At 37.4% G+C, this 23,972-nt stretch overlaps 1 protein-coding gene across 3 annotated transcripts in view; it reads left to right on the plus strand.

The window, feature by feature from the left end:
• Positions 1-23,972, plus strand: part of Marchf5 (membrane associated ring-CH-type finger 5) — a 45,763-nt gene that overhangs the window by 3,593 nt on the left and 18,198 nt on the right. For 2 of the 3 annotated variants that reach the window (XM_033766654.1, XM_010632099.3), the window contains exon 2: positions 14,786-14,988. In XM_033766654.1, the coding sequence (XP_033622545.1) occupies positions 14,786-14,988 (203 nt within the window). Of the gene's footprint in view, positions 1-14,785; positions 14,989-23,972 lie in introns of those variants that run through there. The other variant, XM_033766655.1, reaches the window with a different exon arrangement.

Below are 23,972 nucleotides of genomic sequence, written 5' to 3' on the forward strand. Positions count from 1 at the left end.
TGAATTTAGTAAACACTGAGTGCCTACATATGCCCAGTACCATTCTAGGACCTTGGTATATAGTGGTGAATGTAGTGAAAATGCTTTTAAGGAACTTATGTTCTGATGTTTGTATTCCATAAACTCTTCAGAGTGAAGACTATTTTAATTGTAGTATACATGGTATGTTCATTATATCCTACTTAATCTTTCAGGGTTGTTTTTCATGGGGGGTGTCAGAAATCGAACTCAGAACCTTGCACTTGCTAGGCAGGCAGGGTGCCACCGAGCCAAATCCTTGGCCCCTTGGTTTTTTTGTTTTTGTTTTTTTAAGACGGGCTCTCATACTAATCCTGTTTTTTTGTGTGTTTTTGATTTGTTTTTTTTTGGTACTGGGGATTGAACTCGGGTCTTTGTACTTGCTAGGCAGGCCACCAAACCGCTGAGCTAAATCCCGGCCCAATCCTGGTTGACTTTGAATTTACTGTGTAGATTAGGCTGGCCTCAAACTTGGAATCTTCTTCAGTCTCTCACATGGTGGGATTACACCATGCCCAGCAAAGTTTTCAAACTAGTGGCAGTTTATTAACAGCTGAAGTTTAATTATCTCATTCTTTGCAAATAATTGATTCAGCCATTATTTATCTTCATAAATTTGATTCTTGCAGTATTTGTAAGTAATTGAACACATATTTGTGTATATGTATTTTAATTCTTTCACTTTTGTAACTAATCAACCATTTTATGTAAATTTATTTGATCTTTTAAGCTACTGAGTAAACAGTTGTTTGAAAGCAGTGGTGATAGAGTTCATTTTTCTAGTGTCATGAATGATTTGCACTCAGAAATCTTATTGACCTGAAATTATAACCACTCATTAGCTTAAACTGACCGGAACCTTGCACCTTGGTCAGCTGAAGTCTGTTATGTATTACTTTATCTCCACCTACTTTATAATCTTGTTTTCCTTTTGTGTTTGTGTGTGTATGTCTCTACTGAGAGAGATTTCTATAAATTGAGCTTTTGCTTCCCCCAAAACACTCAGGAATTTATTGAGACTGTTTTGTATCACTTACTTGCACCTAGTGAGTAGGTAGGGAATACAGCCATGCCATCCCTAGAACCGTCAGATGGGAGAAAAGGTCTGTTTTCCTTAGCCCTTCCCACAAGGCAAAGTGAATTAGAATCCTCTGCAAAGATGTTACTATCCATCCACGTGTATATCTCATTGGAGAGATGGGAAACTATACTGATAGACACTTGCTATATCTTTTTCTGCTTTATATAACTGTCTTAATTTCTTTTAAAGCAGTTTCATATTCCTTTTGTCAGATTATATCTGTTTTCAATCATACCACTATTCCATTTTGATAATTAGAGCCCAATACTTGGAATTGAAAACAATTCAAGGTAATATTTGCTTCCATCTATATGTAAAAAGTGGAAATGGAGCCGGGCATGGTAGTGCATGCCTGTAATCTCAGCACTTGGGAGGCTGAGGCAGCATATTACCGAGAGGTTCTAGGTTAGCCTGGGCTATGTCATAAATTCAAGGCCTGCTCAAACCATATAGCAAGACCCTGTCTCAAAAAAAGTGGAAACATTGTCCTGGTATGGTGATGCATGTCTATGATCCCAGCACTGAAGAGGCTGAGATAGTAGGATCACCACAAATTTGAGGCCAACCTGAGCTACATAAGACCCTACCCTATCTCAAGAAGAAAAAAAAAAAAATAGTGGAAATAATACAGATAAAATTCCCTATGAATGCTGACCCCAGTCCCATATCTTCCTTCCTCTCATGCCCACTCTTTTTTTTTTTTTTTTTTGTGGTACCTGGGGTCAAACTTGGGACCTTGCACTTTCAAGGCAGGTGGCAGAACCACTGAGCCAAACTCCTGGCCCCTCCCACTCCAATATTATAAAATGGATTTATATTCTTCCAGCCTTCTTTAATGTTATTATATATAAAACTATTTTTTCCTTTATTCTGTTAGGACATTTTGTTTCTTCATTATTATTATCTCAGTATAATCTGACTTTCATTAACCCTTGTCCTTGGCAGTACTAAAAGTATATGAAAGGTCGCCAATAATTTCTTGATAGGTAATGATTTTTTCTTCATTCTTACATCCTTGACATATATGCAGTAGAAACAAAACTGATGCCACCATTTCTTACTGTTTGAAACTATGTTCTTTTATACTATTCTGTTTCTTTCTCTACCTTTTCCTATCTTTTTTCTTATTATGTCTCACCTTACCTTTTCTTCCTTTATTTTGATTTTTTTTTTTCTTTAACCGGGGATCGAATTTGATTCCTTGTGCTTATAAGGAAGGTAGTAGAACCACTGAGGTAAATCCCAACCCTTAATTTTTTGAGACAGGGTCTTGCTATGTAGTTTAGGCTGGCCTTGAACTCACTATGTAGTCTAGGCTAACCTTGAACTCTGTGATCCTCCTACCTGCCTGAGTCTCCTGAGTGCTGGGATTACAGGTGTATTCAATCATACCCAGCAATGCCTTTTGGTCCTTTAATCCTCAGTGTATGCATTCTGAAAAACTATCTTACTTTCACCTCTATCTGAATAACACCCAGATTTGTCTTTATTTTTAACAGATCTCTCATTCCATCTGTGACTCATTTCTCACTGGCCAGTGAATGTTAACATTTGTGTGTGTACAGTATTACCTGTTTATCTAGAACTATACTATTATTTCTCCAACTGTTTATCTCAATTTTGAATCTTTCATATGGCTATTCTTCCAGTTCCACAGCTATAAAATCTGTCTTGTCTTTTTTACTTTCTTCTTTCCAAATCTACTTATCAGATATTAAGTGGATTCTTCTTCCTCTGGCTCTAGTTTTTCTTTTGGTCTAGGTTGGTCTACAAAGTAGTAGCAGAACTGGCCAGGGTATAATTAGAATCATGCCATTTCCATTCTTGAAAACCTGCCAGTCTCTGCAAACTATAAGAACAAAAATCTAAAAACTTTCAAAAGCCTAATGTCCCCTAACCTACATAAACCATTTCTCTTGCCTTCTATTTCATTTTCTTGCCTTCTCCGTTCCCTGAATGTATACTGCTCTTTCATCTCTATTTTTGCTTTAAATACCTTTTTTAACACCTGACTAACTCTACCCATCTTTACAGTTAGCTCAAATAATCATGGTAATGCTTTATGTGGCTACCCTATATAGAGTTTATTAAATTCTTCCTGTGTGTCCCTATAACCATTATGCATATATCAATCATAGTATATTAAATGTATTAAATTTTTAATGTACCTATCCCATGTCCAGGAATTTACCACACAAATACACCTTCTGCCACCGCCTTATGCATTTGACCAGAAGTTGATTTACAAAAAAAAAGTTCTTGCTGGATGTTGTGGCACATGCCTATAATCCCATCATTGGGTGAGTGGAGGGACCTGAGGCAGGAAGATACTGGAAGTTCAAGGCCAGCCTGGGATACATAATGACACTCTGTCTCAAAAAACAAACAAACGGTCTCATTGAGAACAGAAACTGCCTGAATTTCCTCTCTTATTTCTCCATACAGTGGCATTCTGTTGAATCACAGAATCTTTTTTTTCATTCTTTATGGCATATCAGTGCCTAGAAAAATCTTTTTACTTTTGTACTGGGCCTTGAACTGAGGGCCTTCACATTGAACTACACATCCCCTATCCATTTTTATCTTTTATTTCAGTCAGGGTCTCACTAAATTTCCCAGGCTGGGTTGAACTTGAAATTTTCTTGCCTTACTTATTTTTAAAAATCTCTCCGTTTGCTCATAACCTGGTATGTTTGTTTTGTGTTTTGGAGACAACATCTCGCTCTGTGGTTGTTCAGGCTGGCCTTCTACTCACTTTGAAGCCTGGGCTGACCTCAAACTTGTGACAGTCCCCTTGCCTCACTCAGCCTCCTCATTGCTCTGATTAAACATGTGCACCACAGTGCCTGGCTGAACCTTCTGTTTTTTTTGTGTGTATTTTTTATTTTTTGAGACAGGGTCATGGCTATGCATTTCAGACTGGTTTTGAATTCACTGTGTAGCCCACTGTTTGGCCTCCAACTAGTGGTGGTCCTTCTGCCTCAGCTTCCTGAGTGCTGGAATTGCCACCACACCCAGCTCTTCTGCATTTTCCTACTGCTCATTAAGATCAAATTCTTTAGCCTGAACTTTAGGACATTCCAAAATCTCATCGTTATTCACATTTGTTGTGTTCCCTATTATGCTGTGCTTTTTTTGTTGTTTGTTTGGTTCTTGCAGTGTTATTGAACCCAGGGCTTTGTACATGCTAGTCAAACACTATCCCCTAACTCTGTTGGGGACTACATCCCCAGCCCTTTTTATTTTTTATTTTGAGACAGTCTTGCTGAGTTGCCCAGGCTGACTTTGAATTTGCAATCCTGCCTCAGCTTCCTGAGTAGCTGGGATTATAGGTAGGCATCATTGCATCCAGCCTTACTGTGTTTAAGATATTCAGTAAATGACTAGCACCAACTATCTTTATCTTTCTTTATGAATAAGAATATATATTTTTTCGCCTAGGCCGAACTGGTTTGCTCACTTTCCTCCAAACACGTTTGTGCTTTTTTGGCTTTTGGGCTTTTTTTTGTTTGTTTGTTTTTGTTTTTTATTTTTATTTTTTGCAGCACTGAGGGATTGAACCCAGAGCCTTTGTACTAAGCTACCATCCCCAGCCTCTTTTTTACTTTGAGACAGGGTCTTACTGAGTTGCCTCAAACTTGGGATCCTGCTGCCTTGGCTTCCACACTGCTGGGATTACAGGCTTGCACCACCACGCCTCACTTTTTGTTGGCATTTTATTTCAAAATTGTTTCTATTCTCTAAGACCTAGAGGTTCTATCTCATTTGTAAATTTTTTCTTACCATTTCAACCAGAAATATTTTTCTCCCCCAGATTCATCTAGAAGGTCCTCTCTACTGCCTCCTAATTCTTCACATGCCACAGTTCACAATTGAGACAAACTGGAAAGGAATTGGATTCTGGAGGAAGCTTCGTATGGCAGCTTAAAAAGTACCCTAGCAAAATGGCTGTAATATTCTAACAAATGGAAAAAGGAAATTTTTCTCAAATACACCTATGGCAGCATAGGCATATGTGGACCAAAAAAGTCAGTGTTTTGGAGTTAAAGCCTAGGTTGCATCCATGCCTCTCTGCTTACTATGTGGTCTTGATCTAATAATCACTTATTTTTTCTGAGCTTTTGCTTCCTTATTTTTAAAAAGACAGAAATAATTGTGCTTTCAGAGTTTAAGAAGATCAGAAATAAAGGGCACAGCATGAATATTATACACAATAAAAACGATTTCTTTCATTGTGATATATATCCTTCAGCTTTGCCCTTTGATAATGTGTCGTGGTTATGTTTATATCTCTTTGATATGTCTGGATATTTTAACTTATATTCCATTTGAATGACCACATATATAAAGAAATGTGTAGTCTTTCTGATATATTTCTTGTTCCAGACACTGGTTGAGAAACTTTTAACACTGAGATAACAAGCAGTGTGCATTGTTTTCCATTTTTAAATGGGGCCTTCTTTGCATTAAGCATGTTTAAAGAAAAGAGTGCTTGTTCTGTTTAAAGTGAGTCATGTAAATATAACCCCCTCCCCCATTAAACTCAGGACCTTGTGCTTGCAAGGCAGATGTGGCACCACTGATCTAAATCCCCAGCTCCAAGTAAGGTAAATATTACATTGTTATGACACCCTATATCAGTGATGGTGGACCTTTTAGAGCTGTCAGTGATAGAGCCTGCTGCAGCATGTGTGCCATAGGTTCGTCACCACCGCTGTATATAATGCAGCCACAGCAACTTAAACATGTCCATTAAGCTGGTCCTATTATCCATGGGTCCCTGCCCTCCCCCCAGCGCCACCTCCCACCTCCCTCTCTCCCCGTTTCCCTCTCTCTTTTCTCCTCTTATGCTATACTCATTTTTTTTTCTGTGTGGGGGAACTACTGCTGTTTTTATTTTTTGGTGGTTTTGTAATTGAAAGCAGGGCCTTCCCACTGACCTACATCCCCAGCCACCTCTTTTTTTTTTTTTTTTTTTTTTTTTGAGGGGTGGGTGTGGTCTCATTGAGTTGCCCAGGTTGGGTTCAAACTTAAAATCATTCTACCTTAGTCTCCCAGGGTGCTAGGATTACAGATGTGCACTGCCATTCCTACCTTACACTCTAGCTTTCATCACAGTAAGCCTCTAGATTTCTATCACAGCAAGCCTCTGATACCCCAGATTTTTCTAATAATCCAAGATAAGTGCCTGTAATTTGAATTTTCAAAGATAATGAAGATTGTCAGCTGTCTTTTTAGATCGCCGTGTCTCTTAGTTAATTTGCTTATAAAAAACTTTAATTTACTTATGTACCAGTAAGAAACCAGTAAGTTCCCCCTCAACACTTTTCTACATACTTTTAAAAAATAATTAGTTCTTGGGAAACCAAAGCAGGAAAATTGCAAGTTCAAGATCAAGCTGGTCTACAGAGCTAGATTTTATCTCCAAAAAACCCAACAATAAAAAACTATGGTTGTATCATAAATGAACCCTGTGAAATGAGGTTGTCTTTGTTAAACATCCCTTCCCAGCTGTTATTCATCCTTTCTAGCTTTATCTTAATAAAACCTTTTGCAGGGCCAGGGATTTAACTCAGCGGTTTGGTGGCCTGCCTTGCAAGCACAAGGACCTGAGTTCAATCCCTGGTACCAAAAAAAGAAAACAAAAAACCTTTTGCTTCAGCCACATTGATCCATGAACATGATTATTTCCACCTCTCAAGTTGCTTATGTTGATTTGTCTTATTTCAAATTCCCTTACTCTTTCCAGTCTTAACTTGAAGTCATTAGTAATAGTGTTTTGTATGGTGGGTTTTATTTGATCCTTGTATGCCTATGTTTGTTTCTTAACTAAACTGTAAGTTCTGTAAATGTTTCTTTTTCTGTCTCTCTCTCTCTTTTTTTTTTTTTTTTTTTCTCTCTTTTTTGAGATAAGGTCTCGTGTAGTTCAGGCTGTCCTCGAACAGTGATCTTTTTACCTCAGCCTCCCATGTGCTGGGATTACAGGCATGCACCTCCACGCCCATTTTAAATTTTTACTATTACTGGCCAAAAACTTTTAAATCCTATAGAATTAAATGACTGATCTTTTTATAAATCAATAGATATGGTAGTTATAATTAGTCTATACCAGTCACAGCAAACCTTTTAAAGACCAACTGACCAAACTGCAACCCAAAACCCACTTTATTTATTTATTTATTTAGTTAGTTAGTTATTGAAAAGTACCAATACTGTAATTAAACCTAAGTATAGTACTGAAGTTTTAGTTTAGAAAAAAACTCATAAATTTGGCTCATATGCGAACAGAGAGGGCCCTGCGTGCCTGCTTCAGCACACATGCCATAGGTTTGCCAACGCTGGTCTGTACATTTTTCTAAGGAATGGGTAATGTTCTTTAGATTTTTCTCACTTAGTTCTCTTTTATTGTCTTCATGTAGTAATAGTGAATTGCTCTTTGATCTCTGAGCCAATTGTGATATTTCCCAGATCTCCCTTTACTTTATAAACCACTGTGCCCCAACTTGGTGGATGGAATGATATGAGTAAACTGTGTGTATTAGAAAGCAGGCAGCATTTAGAAATGCTGGTAGAAGGAAAACATTGGAAGAAAATGCATTGAGAGAATTTGAAGGAATATCTTAAATAGTGGTGTGGCTTATTGAAAAACTGGGAGATGAGTGGGAATCCAGCACTTTTTTTCAGTGAATACAAAGGTGCCGCACAGAATTACAGTACTTTATGTGCTGATGTTAACAAAATTGTATCCATAAATTCTGGGCATAAATATAAAATTGACACCATCACTGTCATCATAACCAATGTTAATGCTAGAGATTGTATATGTGCCAGGCAAATCTTAAAGCAGTTTCTTGATCCCATGTTTAATCTTTTACAGTGAGGGACCTTAAAATAAACATTTTTTTAACTTTAAAAACTTCTTTGGCATTTTGTTCTTTTTTTGTTTGTTTTGTTTTGTTTTTTGGTACTGGGGATTGAGCTCAGGTCCCTGTGCTTGCAAGGCAGGCGGCTGAACCACTGAGCTAAATCCCTGGCCCTTCTTTGGCATTTTGGTTAAGCCTATTCGCGGAATGCTTTAAAAAAAATAAATCAGTATGTAGTATTCATGATGAAGCCAATTATATTCGAATATAGCTATCCAGATTTTAAAAATCTGATACTAATATGTGCTTAATACAGTGAAATACAAGATTTATCAGTTGGTCTAATTAATTTCTAATTAGATGGGCCGAATATAATTTTGGGATCTGAGCAGCTGTAAAATAATACGAAATTTTCTGTTGCTACAGGTACTAATTTAATTATTGCTAATATTACTGTGGTTTGCTTGTGCTCATCATCATTGAAGAAAAAACTAAATTTTACTTAGAGCTTAATGAAAATAAACATGTAATTTTTTTCCTTACCAGATTTACCAACTGCTTCCAAATCTTATAGTCTAGGAATTGAACATGCTAGGCAAGTACAGTCCCTTTGAGCTACATTTCCAGCCCTGTTATAATTTATTTGAAACAAGGCCTCAATAAGTTGCCCAGGCCAGCCTCAAACTTGTTGTCTTAGTTACTTTTCTCTCATTACTGAGACAAAATTCCCGACACTCAAAAGGGTTTATTTAGCTCACAGTTCCTAAAGGTTTCAGCCCATAGTGAGCTAGCTCCAAGGCAGGATGGCACATGGCAGAGGGGCAACAGTTCATGGCAGTGGAAGATAGCAAAGGCCACAAGAGGCTTTAACAGCCTCTTCCTGCCCCTTTTATCTTATTCAAACTTCTTAGGGCTGGTAGCACTCACACTCTTAATCCTAGTGCCCTCAGGCCTAGCATTGCACCAGGAGTCCTCACACACTAGATTCAGCCACTTTGAAAAAGACCCGGATGAGTCTTTGGAGGGACATCTAAACACAACTGTAGCACTTGTGATCCTCCTGAATAGCCACACCTGGCAGCTTCTAAATTTTTCATAGACCCCAAATTAAGAACTCCTGCTTTACAACAACTGTGTGAAAGAGATTCTATCATTAAACATAACAAATGGTGAGCATTATTTTAGTCCAGGCAATCACACAGGTTCTGTAATGAGCTAAACTGTCCTGGAATCCTACGTAGTCTTTTCTCCAAATTAATTTAGCTTTTCTTCCTTTAGAAAACAGTGGCTTCGGGGCAACCCCCTTTCCATTCCCCCTTCTGTCTCTCTTAGACAGAAGCTTTCTTTCTCTCAATAAATTTTTCTTACTCTTAACTTCCATTGTACCTAGGATTCATTCCTTGATTTTAGAGAACGCAAACTTAGGTTTCATATATGTAGTAGTCTGGGAGTTACATCTCTTCCCCCTATATCATTTTGGAGGTCTTCTACCGAGATTACTGAACAGAGTTTTCAACAGTATTTAATTCAAGGCACTTCCCTCCTCTGTGGCTCCTGGATTTCAAGACAAAGCTTCCAGAATGATGGCATCCTACTCAAGGATACTAGGTTCTTCTCTTTCCCTTTGTGTTTGTCATTTTGGTGAAAAACTGGAAGATGGTGGTTTTGGTTTAAAAAAAAAAAAAAAGGAATGAAGAAAAATTAATGTACAAGCTCCCATACTTTTATCAGAATCACCTGAAAGGCTTTACAGTGTCAGGCAGCCACAGTTTTGATTCTGTAGGTCTGAGATTATTTGCATTTCTAGAAGTTCAGATGATGCATGTGACTCATACTAAGTACTCAGTTCTGAGAGAGTTAAAAGATTAGAAAGAACAGAGCAAAAATAAACTGAAAGAGAAAGAAATTTTAAAAGTTTGAGAATTAAAATTGCTATTTCCCCTGGAGGTAGAGTTTGAGAGGTCTTTAGTTTTTTGTATGCATGTATGTTTTGTTTTGTTTTGTTTTTTATGATGCTGAGGATTAAACCCAGGGCCTCTTGCATACTCCGCAAACACTACACTAATTACACCCGTAGCTGTTGTCTTTTGAAATTAAAAATAGCCAATTATTCTTTGTAGTGTAGGATAGTGTTCAAAATTACAACTTCATAATTTATAATATGAAGATATATAATAACTTGGATAAGAGTACATTTATGTTATATTGACTCTGAAATATAAATATCATGGTATCAGTAAAAAGCTCAAATTTGAGAATGTTTGATTTTTGTCCTTATTGGCTTTGCTTTAAATCTGAGGAATAGTGGCCTGATCTAATAGAATCAAAATCATATTTTGCCTAAAAGAAAATCCTACAAAACTCAAAAGTACTTGCAATGGAAATTGCTAACTTTTCTGCTTAGCTTTTCCAGTGAATAGAAAAGAAAGCTGTTTACAAAATCTTTCTTTGCACCTTTTCTTCCCATTTCGCATTATTATATCTACTTTAGTCCTTATTTATACTGTCAGTTTCTAACACTAGAGAAACTATTTGGTATTTACACATATGTGTCCTATTTATTTCACTTAAAGAGTGCTGCCTCGGTGTGCATCCATTTAGCTATAAATATCTAGTTTCTCATTCTTTATGGCTGAATAATACTCCATTTTATAAACACACACACGCGCGCACGCACACACACACACACACACACACACACATTTTCTTTATCCATTCTCTTGTTGATAGGCAGTTGGGCTGCTTCCAAGTTTTAGCTATCACAAATTGTGCTGCTATGAAAATGGGTGCGCACATATCACTGTGGTACAATTCTTTTAATTCTTTGGGGAAGATACCCAGCAGCAGAATAGCTGGATCAAATGGGACCACCAATCCTAGTTCTTTGAGGTATCTCCATACTGATTTCCACAGTGGTTGCACCAGTCTACACTCCCACCAGCAGTGGAGCAGTGTTCCTCTTTCCCCACAGCCCTGCCAACATTTGTTATTGGTTGATTTCATGACAGCAGCCATTCTTTCTGGGGAGAGGTGGAATCTCAGCTTTGTTTTTCATTTGTATCTCTTAAATTACCAGTGATGTTGAACATTTTTTCATACATTAATTTGCTATTTCTACTTCTTTGAGAAATGTCTGTTCATTTTCAGGTGCCCATTTTTGGATAGAGTCTTTAGGAGGTCTGATTTTTTTTTTTAAGTTCTTTATATATTCTAGATAGTAGATCTTTGTCTGAGGAAGAGCTGGTGAAAAGGTTTTCCCACATTGTGTGTCTCTTCACGCTGCTGGTAGTTTCTCTTGCTATGCAGAAGCTTTTTAATAAAAAGAGTCCCACTTGTTGATTGATTGTGCTAGTTCACGGGCAACTGAGGTTTTGTTCATGAAATCTTTTCCTACACCAGTGTCTTCAAGAGTTCTACCTAATCTCTCTTCCAGCTGGTTTAGTGTTTCTTTTAATATTTAGATCTTTAATCCATTTCAATTTTAGTTTAGTGCATGGTGAGAGATATAGGTCTAGTTTTAATCTTTGGCAAGTTGAAACCCAGTTTTTCCAGCACCACTTATTAAAGAAGCTATCTTTTTTCCAGTTGAAGGTGCTTGGCTCCTTTGTCAAAGATGAGGTGGCTGAGTGTGTCTGGACTTGTTTCTGCATCTTCTAATCTTTTCCACTGGTCCTCAGGTCTGTTTCTTTGCCAGTACCATGCTGTTTTTATTACAATAGCTTTGTAGTACAGTTTCAAGTTGGGGATTGTGATACCCCCTACCTTGTCTTTATACTTTTGTTTTGTTTTGTTTTGTTTGTTGTTTTTTTGAGACAGGGTCTCACTGTGTAGTTGAGACTGACCTGGAACTCCCTATGTAGCCCAGGCTGGTCTTAAATTCCTAGTGGTCCTCCTCACTCAGCCTCCCGAGTGCTAGGATTACAGGCATTTGGGATTGCATCGAATCTATGTAGCAGTTTGGGAAGTATGGCCATTTTTCACTATGTTGAAGGAGCATCCCAGGAGCAAGGGATGTCTTTCCATTTTCTGATATCCTCTTCAATCTCTTTTTTCAGATTGGTGTAATTTTCAAAGTGGAGGTCTTTGATTTCTTTGTTAGGTGGATTCCTAGGTATTTCAATTTTGTGGATGCTATTGTGAAAGAAATTGTTTGCCCCATTTCTGTCATAGTGAGTCTGTTTTTCCTGTCAGAAAGGCTATTTTTAAACCATCATCTCAAGCATCTATTTCCTGATTCTTAAAAAGTGGGGGTGGGGCCGGGGATTTAGCTCAGTGGCCCCGTGCCTGCTTGCAAGCCCAAAGTCCTGAATTCGATCCCCAGTACAGGGGTTGGGGGGCTAACAACAAAAAAAGGGGTAAGGACACATTGGTGGTGCAAGCCTATAATCCCAGCACTCACAGGCTGAGGCAGGAGGATTGTCGTGAGCTTGAGGCCAGCCTGGGATACATAGTGGATTCAATCCTGGCCTAAACTACATAGCAAGACCCTGTATCAAAAACAGAAAATGTGAGGGTATGACTGAGAAATAGTTGAAATAGAGATTGCATTCTGGGAATAGGGTATGGAGAAGTGAAGAGGGAAAGCATAATTATAAAATCTTCACAGGTAATGTTTCTGGTTAATCTATCAAAAGTTAAAAATATAACATTGAAAGAAAGAATCCAGGGCCAGAGATTCAGTTCAGTGGCGCCGTTGCCTGCCTTGCAAGCACAAGGTCCTGAGTTCAATCCCTGGTACTGCCAAAAAAAAAAGATTCACATTTCACATGTATGCTGTATTCCCTCCACTCCTTTTTTTGAGCCCTTAAGAATAATGACACTGTTTAAAAGGCTAAATATTTATCTAAAAACTTTTTTTTTGGTCACAGTGCTGAGGATCGAACACCAGGCCTGGCTTCATACAAGCTATCTACCAACTGAGCTACATCGCCAGCCTTTATGTGGTCATTTTATGTGCTATAATTTTCCCTATACCCAGCCCTAATTTCATAGAGTAGTAAGTTTTTCATAATAGGTAAATTAAATTGATTACTAATAACATACATTAAATTCTTTAAAACTTAACATTTACTATACTCATTTACATTAAGAATATTTAGTCATCAGAAGCAGTTATAAATTTCTAACTTAAGCATCCAGTAATTATCTCTTTCACACAATTTTCTTTCTCCAGCCTCTGCTTTTGAGGAGTTTAGAGGTATTAGAGATAGAATCCAGGCCTCATATATGCTTGGCGAGCCCTTTGCCACTAAGCTGTATCCCCAAGCCCTTTTTCTTTTATTTTGAGCTAGGGTCTCAATAAGTTGTTTAATTGCCCAGGCTGGGCTCGACTCAGAATCATCCTGTATTAGCCTCCCACAGTGCTGGGGATTACAGATGTGTGCCCCCCAAGCCCAACTGAATTCCAGATTTGTAATCTTTTTTTTTAATCCCATAGTTTCACTGTGTAGTTCAGGCTGGCCTTGAACTTGAAGCAATCTTCCTGCCTCAGCATCCTGAGTAGTGGACTCACAGGTGTGGGCCACCATGCCCAGCTAATAATAGCATCTCCTACTTCAGGCACTCTGGTTTAAAATGCAATAAATATTTTATTTCAGAAAAAGAAGAACCAGTCATACCTATAGTGGAAACATATAAATACAGATATATTACTACCCTAAAACAATTTATCCTATTTTCATATCCTTAGTGCTTTAAAAAAAAAAATCACATAAGGAAGCATTTATTTGGAGTTTAACATGAAATCCTACAAATAAAATTTATATAAATACAAATCCACACTGAGTTATAACACAGCAAAGGACAAAGTAAAAACAAAACTAATTGGCAGCTACATACAGTTGGACACAGTTGTGTCTTGTACACTAGAAAGTCTTACAAAATAATCATTAGAGCAACAAAAGACCAATTTTCATTGTCATTCTGCAAATAAATTTTTTTGTTCTCTCTTATGGTTATGCTATATCAGAAGAAGAAATGGGATCAGTTTTTTTTCTCTCTCTCACTTGAAAGTTGAATAAAAATATATTTGAAAACACTTGTATATTTGTTTTTCCAAGTTAAAGAGATTAGTGTTGAAATGGGGAGAACACTGAATCTTACATATTCCTATGCTTAACCACTCCTGAAAGTACTGCTAGTTCTTATAAAATAAAAGTATAAACCAGGCAGGATGGTACACACTGTTCAAAGGCTGAGGCAGGAGGATCACCAAAATTTTGAGGTCAACCTAAACTACATAGTGTGCCCTTGTCTCAAAAGAATAAAATAAAAACAGAAGTATGCTGGGGGTTTAGCTCAGTGGTGCCATGCCTGCCTTGCAAGCGCAAGGTCCTGAGTTCAATCCCTAGTATGGGAAAAAATTAATAAACAGAAGTATATGAGGTGTGGTGGTACATACCTGTGATCCCAGCACTCTGGGAGGCTAAGGCAGGAAGATCCAAATTCAAGCTCAGCCTGGGCAACTTAGTGAGACCTTGTCTCAAAATCTTTAAAAGGCTGGGAATATAGCTTAGTGTGAAGGACCCGGGTTCAATCCCCATTATTGGTAAAAGAAGAAGAAAAAAATAAAAGCAGCTTGAATGTTGTCTCTTTGAACTCTGGCTCACTGTTGAAAATACAGAATTACCAGAAAGATGGAGGAATTTATTAAAAACATAGAGTTCAAAAAATATTGTGTAGAGGAAAATAAGGAAAAACAGAAGCAAATTCCTTTTCATTAATCTCTTTATGTAGGACAGAAGTTCTATAACAGTATATCAGTAGGTTTATGTAGAGGAGGCTGAGATTCTAAAAACAAATATAATTTTCTTTCAATTTACAGAAGTTGCTGGGTGTGTTTTGCCACTGATGAAGATGACCGAACAGCTGAATGGGTGAGACCATGCAGGTGCAGAGGATCCACCAAGTGGGTTCATCAGGCTTGTCTGCAGCGCTGGGTGGATGAAAAACAAAGAGGAAACAGTACAGCCAGAGTGGCATGTCCTCAGTGCAACGCTGAGTACTTAATAGTTTTTCCAAAGTTGGGTAAGAATCTTTAAAATAATATATGACAGACATGTTTGATTTTATTGAATGTAATTCTGTGATTTTTATTTTTGAATGACCCGTCTCTTTAAGCTTCTTGTGAATTCTTCCTGTTACAGAAATGTTAGACTCTTTTTTTTTTTTTTTTTTTTTTTTTGTGGTACAGGGGGATCAACCTTGGACCTTGCACTTGTGAGGCAGGTGGTGGCAACACTGAGCTAAATCCCTGGCCCGTTAGACATTTGTTTTACTGACAGCTTATAATATCCTCAATATATCCCCTGATCCATCCATTTGTATATTAGCTATTTTCATTTTTTCATGAGGAAGAAGAACTTGTATATCTGTGGATATAATCAAATTACAAAGTGCTTACACTAAAACGCTGACTTAAAGAGCCCCATTCTCTGGAGACAGTTATTAAAAAGAAAGCAGTACTGTGTTCTAATATTTCTCTTTAATTCTCCTGTAAGGAATAAAATAGGGAAAATAAAGATTTAATAAGGTGCAGAATTCATCCTTGGAATCCAACTCATGTGGATGATTCCTTTCATGAAAACTGCTGTCCCTTTTTCTGGGAGTTGGCAAGCAAAGAATGATCAAAGGTTTTTGAGAGTGGGACTAGCATGGAAGAAAATATAGCAGGCTACTTAAAAGAAGCTATAACTATGAAATATTATTCAACCATAAAGAATGAGGTCATGTCACTTGTAGGAAATTAATGGAACTAGAGAACATAAGGTTAAGTAGTCAGAAAGTTATGTATCTTATGACTTCTCATATTTAAGAATTTGAAAATATAAATAGTAAAATAAAGGAGAGATGGTAGAATACAAAATGACAGATTTTCTGGAGATGGGGAAAGGGATAAGAAAAAGAAGGAAGGTAGCAAGAGGGAGTAAAGAGATAAAAAATGGTCCAGGTATGTTACATATATGTACCAATTCCTCAATTTGAAGGTAACTGTAAACATGTTATTGTATTATAAACAAACACTAATTTTAAAACATCAAGCTGCAACTAAGGTTAATGTTTAGTGAGCCTGTTCATTACAGCCATAAGTTTATGATCTGGTGTCATTGTCTTTGTTTAGTGCTAACAGCATACTAATACTTATACATTTTTAATGTCACCCTAACTAAAAGGTATAGAAAGGCAGTTTGGATTCTCAGAAGGTCAGAAGGAAAGAATGACTTTGAGAGGCCATGAAGCTCATGGAAAAATTAAAAATTAGACATACTGTACTATTTTTTTAATAAGTTCTATTAAATGATCTCAAATATTTGGACCACAAAAATTTGTGGAACACATGTGGGTCTTCACACACACCGATTTTTGGCAACACAAAAGAATAACCTAAAATTTTTATTGTATGATCAAAACAATACTGTAAAATAACTTAAACATTAGGACAAGCAGTTATTGCTATAGTCCTTTACTGTATTGATATCTGGTTTACAAAGTTAAGGTTTCACACTTAACCATTTTTTTCCCTCACTTTCTAGCTTTTTACTAAGTTAGATAAGCCCACTCTATCAGTTGGTATTTACTAGAGAAACTGAAATAACACAAGATATACAAATACATATGACTTTACAAGATTGGCTTATAGTGGCCACCTACAGAGTTGGATGAGGACAAGTCCCGAGGGTCTGTCTGCACACCGAAGACCAAAGGATTTAGTTGAAAGTCTGGAGCTCACTGCAGTGTCCTGTTGGGAATCCGTATCAGAAGCCAATGGGTCCTCAGTGGAAGGCTGAAGAGTCTACCCTGGAAGGTTGAAGGATCTGCTCCGGAAACAAGCCTGCACTGGAGCCAGAAGATGACGTCCAAGGTGAAGGAAAAAACTAGAGCTCCGCCAAAGAAACAGAAGCAGATCCGTCCTTCCTTACTTCCCCTTTATACCATCCAGGCAAGGAGCTGCTCTAGGGTGGATCTTGCTGAGCTGGATTTAGTTGGTTAAACTTCTCTTAACTAAACTTCTCAAGTTGACAATCAACAATCACACCCACCTTTCAGTTTTAACTTGTTGGGAGAGCAGCAACTATTTGGTCAATCTGTTAGGTGTGTTAGATATTAAAATGGACAGGGACGGCCAGGCATGCTGGTACACACCTTAATTCTTGGTAGGCCAAAGCAGGAAGATTGCAAGTTCAAGACTAGCCTGGGCAACTTAGTGAGACCCTGTCTCAAAATAAAAAGGACTAGGGCTATAGCTCAATGATAAGGAACATAACTAGCATGCAAAAAGCCCTGGGTTTAATCCCCAGAACTTGGGGTTGGGGAGTGGATACCAAAATTATTATTTTTTTCCTCTTACTGGAAATCAAAAGAATTCTTACTGAAAACTATATTAGGTACTTGAGTTAACAAATGTATAGCACAGCAGGAAAGCTGAGTATTTCATTTTGAGAGATGGCAATTGATAGCTCTATCATTTGGTCAAATTTAGTTGTAGGAGAAATTTTCAAGATGAATGCAGTAAATGAATATGGTTTTAAATATAGCATAATAAAACATTTCTTTAACAATGAAAAATGCATAGATAATGTATGGAAAAGAATCAAACTGTAGTTAATCTATTTGTATCATGATTTGTTTTTTTCTCTTTTTTTAATGGTAGCAAAGTTTTGTTGAAGGTAGGAAAAGAAGTACATCCTCAGCATTAAGGGTGGGCAGTTGTGAAGAGGCAGTGTTATCATATAGCTTGCTTCTAAGAAATGGCTCACCAACTAAACATTGCCGGGTTTGGGGTTGCTTGTCTCTCCTTCTGGAGTTGAAGTCCAAGTTCTTCTCATCTTGAACAAATAATTGGATGAAACCAACAAAAAACAGTGGCAAAATTTATTCAAGAAAGTAAAAGTGAAGAATGGGAGAGAGACTGGCTCTGCACAGTGAGCGTGGGCTGAGTAAATAGAAAAAGAGGGTAAGAGCAAAGATAAAAGTACATGCTGCGTTTGGGAAACACAGTGTGCGCCATCATGGATGGAAAATTATGATAAACACTTTATTTATTTATTTAGTTAGTTAGTTATTTTTTGGTGACAGGCATCGAACTTGGGACCTTATGCTTTCAAGGCAGGCAGTGGCACCACTGAGCTAAATCCCCAGCCCAACAATGTATTTATTATTTTGGTGGGGGGGTGCCGGGGATCGAACTCGGGTCCCTGCACTTGCAAGGCAGGCAGTGGAACCACTGAGCTAAATCCCGGGCCCTATTTTTAAGAATTGCATTATTTCATGCTCAAGTGATGGGTTCAGGCTATTCATTGTAGTGTTTTATGGATATGTGCCACTTAAGATCAGATAAATATTTTCCCAACAGTATCATGAAAAAAATTTAAATCTTTCACTGAATAGTTTAAGCATCTTTCCTCTTGAGTAGAGAAGCAGAGTCTGTATTTGCTTCTTTCTTGACATAATATGCTGAAGATGCAATATTTGCTCAATGATTGCAGTTTGAATTATATTTATAATTTCCCATGCTGTCTTTAACACTGACTCAAGAAGTTGCATTGTGAAATGCCAGCTGTTTTTAAGTGAAGTCATGTGTGAATTTGTCCTTTCTTGGTGCACACATGGCTGTTGCTCAGGCCGTATTCATCTCAGTGTACCTTTTCAAGTCAAAGTTCAAAAATAGCTCTTAGTTCAAAGAAAAGTCCCTTTTAGGTAATCATTTTTCCATTGGTAATAGGGATTAAAAGTTGTCTGTGTTTCTTGAATTGCATTTTACACACGGATATGCTGAGTTGATTCATATTCTATATACTAGTGATTTCATGTAGCCATTAAAACTGAGGAGCATACATCTGTGGTAGTAATTGTTCTCATTCACTATATAGCACACATATTATGTAATGTCCAGCTCTGTCATCTGTTAGTTTTGCGAGTAGATTTTGTTCTCTCTGAATACATCTGTCATTAATTTGCAGCTCACAGTATTAAAATAGAATAGGAACAATGGTGTCTCCTAGTATCAGCTAATTGCTCCTCATTCTCTGCTCACAGCTCATTCTGCCATCATACAGTCTTCATTTTAAGATTCATGCAATTGTTATTTTTGACACTGTGAAATATAATTTCCATTTTTAATGTAATTCCAATTAATTTTATTGGTACATTTTAGGTATACAACATTCATCATTGGAAATTTGTACCTTTACATAATATATGTTGGTTCTTATTTTTTCCCCTGCCCTCCCTTCAACCCCTCCACCCTCCCTATTTACAAAAACTTTATTTCCATTTTTTCATTTTCTCATATTGTCCATTCTCTTCTTTCCTCAACCTTACCCCTCCCGCATCCCCCTTGCCCCTTTTCCTATTTTACATTATCTATTTTACCTTTCAATCCTTCTTTACACTTTTACTTTCTCAAACCAGAGAAACTATATGGTATTAATACATGTATGTCCTATTTATTTCACGTAAGAGTATCACCTCTGGGCTGGGGATTTAGCTCAATGATGCTACCACCTGCCCTGCAAGTGCAAGGTCCTGAATTTGATCCCAGGTACCAAAAATAAGTTTCAACCTCAATGTGCATCCGTTTAACTATTAATGTCTCTAGTTTCTCATTGTTTGTGGTTGAGTAGTACTCCATTTTGGTTGCTGTTGTTGTTGTTTGGTTTTTTGTTTGTTTGGTTGGTTGTTTTTTGTACCAGGGATCAAACTCAGGTCCTTGCACTTGCAAGGCAGGTGGCGGAACCACTGGGCTAAATCCCAGGCTCTGCATTTTATTTTTTTGAAGCCACATTTTCTTTATCCATTCTGCAGTTGATGGGCAGTTGGGCTGTTTCCAAGTTTTAGCTGTTACAAACTGTGCTGCTATGAACATAGATGCACATATATCACTGTGGTGTGATTCTTTTAATTCTTTTGGAAAGATACCCAGCAGAGGGATGGATGGGTCAAACGGGACCACCAATCCTAATTCTTTGAGGTATCTTCATACTGATTTCCACAGTGGTTGCACCAGTCTACACTCCCACCAACAGTGGAGAAGGGTTCCTTTTCCCTACAGCTCTTCCAGCATTTGTTATTGGTTGATTTTATGACAGCAGCCATCCTTTCTGGGGTGAGGTGGAATCTCAGCTTTGTTTTCATTTGCATGTCTCGAATGACCAGTAATGTTGAACCTTTTTTCATATGTTTATTTGCTATTTCTACTTTGAGAAATGTCCATTTCAGATACCCATGTTTGGATTGGGTTTTTAATTTGGGAGGTCTGATTACTTAAGTACTTTATATATTCTAGATAGTAGACCTTTGTCTGAGGAACAGCTGGTAAAATTTTTTCCCACATTGTAGGTTGTCTCTTCATGCTGTCAGTGGTTTCTATTGCTGTGCAGGTTTTTTTTGGGGGGGGGCGTTGAGACAGTGTCTCACTATGTAGTTGAGACTGACCTGGAACTCACTATGTTCCTCTTGCCTAAACCTCCCAAGTGCTGGGATTACAGGCATGCGCCACCACGCCCAGCTGTGCAGGTTTTTTATGAGAAGAGATCCACTTGTCGATTGTTTGTGCTAGTTCATGGGCAACTGAGGTTTTGTTCATGAAATCTTTCCTACACCGATGTATTCAGAAGTTCTACCTAACCTCTCTTCCAGGTGGTTTAGTGTTTGTTTTAGTATTTAGACCTTTAATCTATTTTGATTTTAGTTTAGTGCCTGGTGAGAGATACAGATCTAGTTTTAATCTTTGTCAAGTTGAAACCCAGTTTTTCCAGCACCATTTATTAAAGACGCTATCTTTCTTCCAGTTGAGGGTATTTGGCTCCTTTGTCAAAGATGAGGTGGCTGAGTATGTCTGGAATTATTTCTGCATTTAGTCTATAACACTGGTCCTCAGGTCTGTTTCTTTGCCAGTACTGTGCTGTTTTTGTCACAGTAGCTTTGTAGTATAGTTTCAAGTTGGGCATTGTGATACTCCCCCTTGCCTTTATTGTATATGAATATTTTGAGGAATAGATTTTTAAAACAGTTCTCACTTAATTTACCTTTATAGCCTTGTAATCCTTGGATACCCCTAGGATTGCAATAACAATTAAGAACCTGAAATAATGTATGACTTTCATCATAATTAATATTTTTAATTGAATTTAAGTGAATTGTTTGTGATCAAAACTTAAGCCACTTTTTCTGCAAACTCTGTAGACCAGTTAATAGATTGCCAGAGCCACCATTGGTCCTTTTCAAAAAAGGAATAGAAGACAGAAGAGTCAGAAAGGAAAAAGTATTATTGGTTAATAGTCTATAGGATGATCTCTGTGTAGCAGGTATTTAAAACAAAAGGTTTTACTGGGAATTTAGCCTCAGTCTGGCTGACTAGCTAGCCAATTCTTCTTTTCTGGGATACAGTGGTGGTAGAAATAGATGAGTAGTGTTACGTGTCTATTGCCACCCCATCTTAGGGTTTGCTTTCTTTTATCTAGTGAGTTAGACCAGTTGCATTTATATACGTACTTAAAAATCTTGCTACTAGAAGTATGATCTGAGGACAGCAGTGTTGGCAGGAAGCAATTGGGGCTGCAGAGCATCACCCCTCAGCTGCTCACTGAACTGAAACCTGCATTGTAATAAGATCGTAAGGTCAGGCATGGTGGTAAACACCTATAATCCCAGCATTTGGGAGACTGAGGCAGAAGGATTGCTGCAAGTTGGAGACCACCCTGGGCTACATAGTGAATTCAAGGCCAGCTTACACTATGCAGTGAGACCCTGTCTCAAAAACAAACAAAAAAAAACCCAAACAGACAAACAAAAAAAATCATCAGTTGATGTGTACATGCATTAAATGTATTACTTTAAAACAGGAAGGGAATATTAGCTGAAAATATGCTTATCTTTTGCTACAAATAGAAATCTTCAAAAATTTCTGTTGTTAATTCCTCTGTAATCTTTATCTAAAATTTTCTTACATTTATCTATTTGGTTTTTAATTTTGCCTTAAAGTTTTGCATACCTTGGTATTCAACTGCTTTGAAACTAATTGAATTTGGTGCTCAACACATTTTGATGTGAAAATTTTGTTCAGATACTCATTGTTTAGTACTTGATATGCAAGTTAGAATTTGTGGGTATTGTCTTACAACTTGCTGCCCTTCCTAGCCTGAATTTGTTTGATACTCATCATACTTCCCAGAACCAATTAACAATGAGTACTGAAGTATTCTTCTGTTTAATGTATATTTATTGCTTCTCCTTTACTAGATTATAGTAAAGTTCTTTGGAAGCAATGATTAGTGTTTTAAGTGTTACTTATATTTGGTTTTTTTTTTCTTTATTGACTTTATTGGTACATTTTAGGTATACAGTACAGTTACATTCATCATTGGGATCTTGTACCTTTTCATGAAGTATTTGGTTTTCATTTATCCTATTCACCATTGCTATGTGTCTACTTCAGAATAACTTGTTTCAATTCCATGCCTTCTTTGATTTATGTAATTTTTCTCTCATTGAGTTTATTGGTACATTTTAGGTATACAGTACAGTTACATTCATTATTGGGATCTTGTACCTTTACATGACAGGTGGTCATACTTATATTTGTTTTAATGCATATAAAATTTTGTGTGTAGAATAGGTCCCTAATTAGTAATAGTTGACTTTATAGCCTATAAGTATGCAGTGGGGGGCTATTCTTTAATGTAATGTAAGCTTTCCCTTGACACAAACTATGTAATCATAAAGAACTAATGTTTTGGGCCAGGGGTTTTGCTCAGTGGTGCTGCTGCCTGCTTTGCAAGCACAAGGTCCCGAGTTCAATCCCCAGTACCAAAAAAAAACAAATCAAAACAAAACAAAACAAAAAAAACTGATGTTTTGATCTTATAGCTAATAATCATGTTAATGTGAAATAAAGATATATAAATATTAGCCAAGTGTGGTGGCATAAACTTGTGAACCTAGCTTTCAGGAGGCTGAGGCAAGAGGATCTTGAGTTCAGTGGTAGCCTGGGGTACATAGCAAGTTTAAGGCCAGCATAGACCAGTGAGACATGTCTCAAAAGAATAAAAGACATATAGATGTGCTATATATTAGAGTCCAAGTACATGAATACCATCTTCAGGGGTTTTTTTTTTTTAGTTTCTTGGGGGAGTTATTTGTTTAATCGGTTATTTTGGTTATCTAAAAAACTTTAAAAGAACATATCCCTTTTCTTTATAATCTAATGACTAACATCTTAAGTAACTTACTGTTAAGTAATTTACAACCTGAGTTTGCAGGATGTTTTTCTTATTTAAAGGTGGTAAAATCTCCTTAGGTCGTTGATCTAGAATCCAGAGTCTAATGTTTAAAATAGTGATGAATGCCAGAGATTAAAACTCTTACTGTCCTGCCGGGCATGGTAACGCATGCCTATAATCCCAGCACTCGGGAGGTTGAGTCAGGAGGATCACTGTGAGTTTGAGACCAGCCTGGGCTACATAGTGAGTTCCAGGTCAGTCTCAACTACATAGTGAGACCCTGTCTCAAAAAAAAAGCTCTACTATCCCATCAAGATCTCCCCATACTTTTATTTTTTGTAGGTAATTTATTTTTTCGCTTAAAAAATGTTAATACTGCCAGGTGTGGTGGCACATGCCTGTAACCCCCAGCACTTCGGAGGCTGAGGCAGGAGGATCACTGTGAGTTCGAGACCAGCCTGAGCTGCAGAGTTCAGGTCAACTACATAATGAGACCCTGTCTCAAAAAAACAAAAAAATTTTGTTAATGCTATAATATTATTATGTGAATGCACATGTACATATACATGATTGGTTGTGGCAAAATAATTTAAAATCTTGAATGAGCAAAACAGCAACAGGAAACTATAGGGAAGGGTCTGGGGAAAGGAGATGATCTGGAAAGGACCTGGAAGGTGCCTCCAAGCCAAGATGTAACTCACTGAAAAGAGAAGTCAGCCGAGACCTCAAGGAATAGCCAGAGGAATAACCAGGCAGAGCAGCTCCCCTATACTTTGTTTTTTTTTTTTTTTT

Source organism: Fukomys damarensis, unplaced genomic scaffold (assembly GCF_012274545.1).
Source record: "Fukomys damarensis isolate Sample0158 unplaced genomic scaffold, DMR_v1.0_HiC HiC_scaffold_20, whole genome shotgun sequence".
NCBI classification, from domain to species: Eukaryota; Metazoa; Chordata; class Mammalia; order Rodentia; family Bathyergidae; genus Fukomys; species Fukomys damarensis.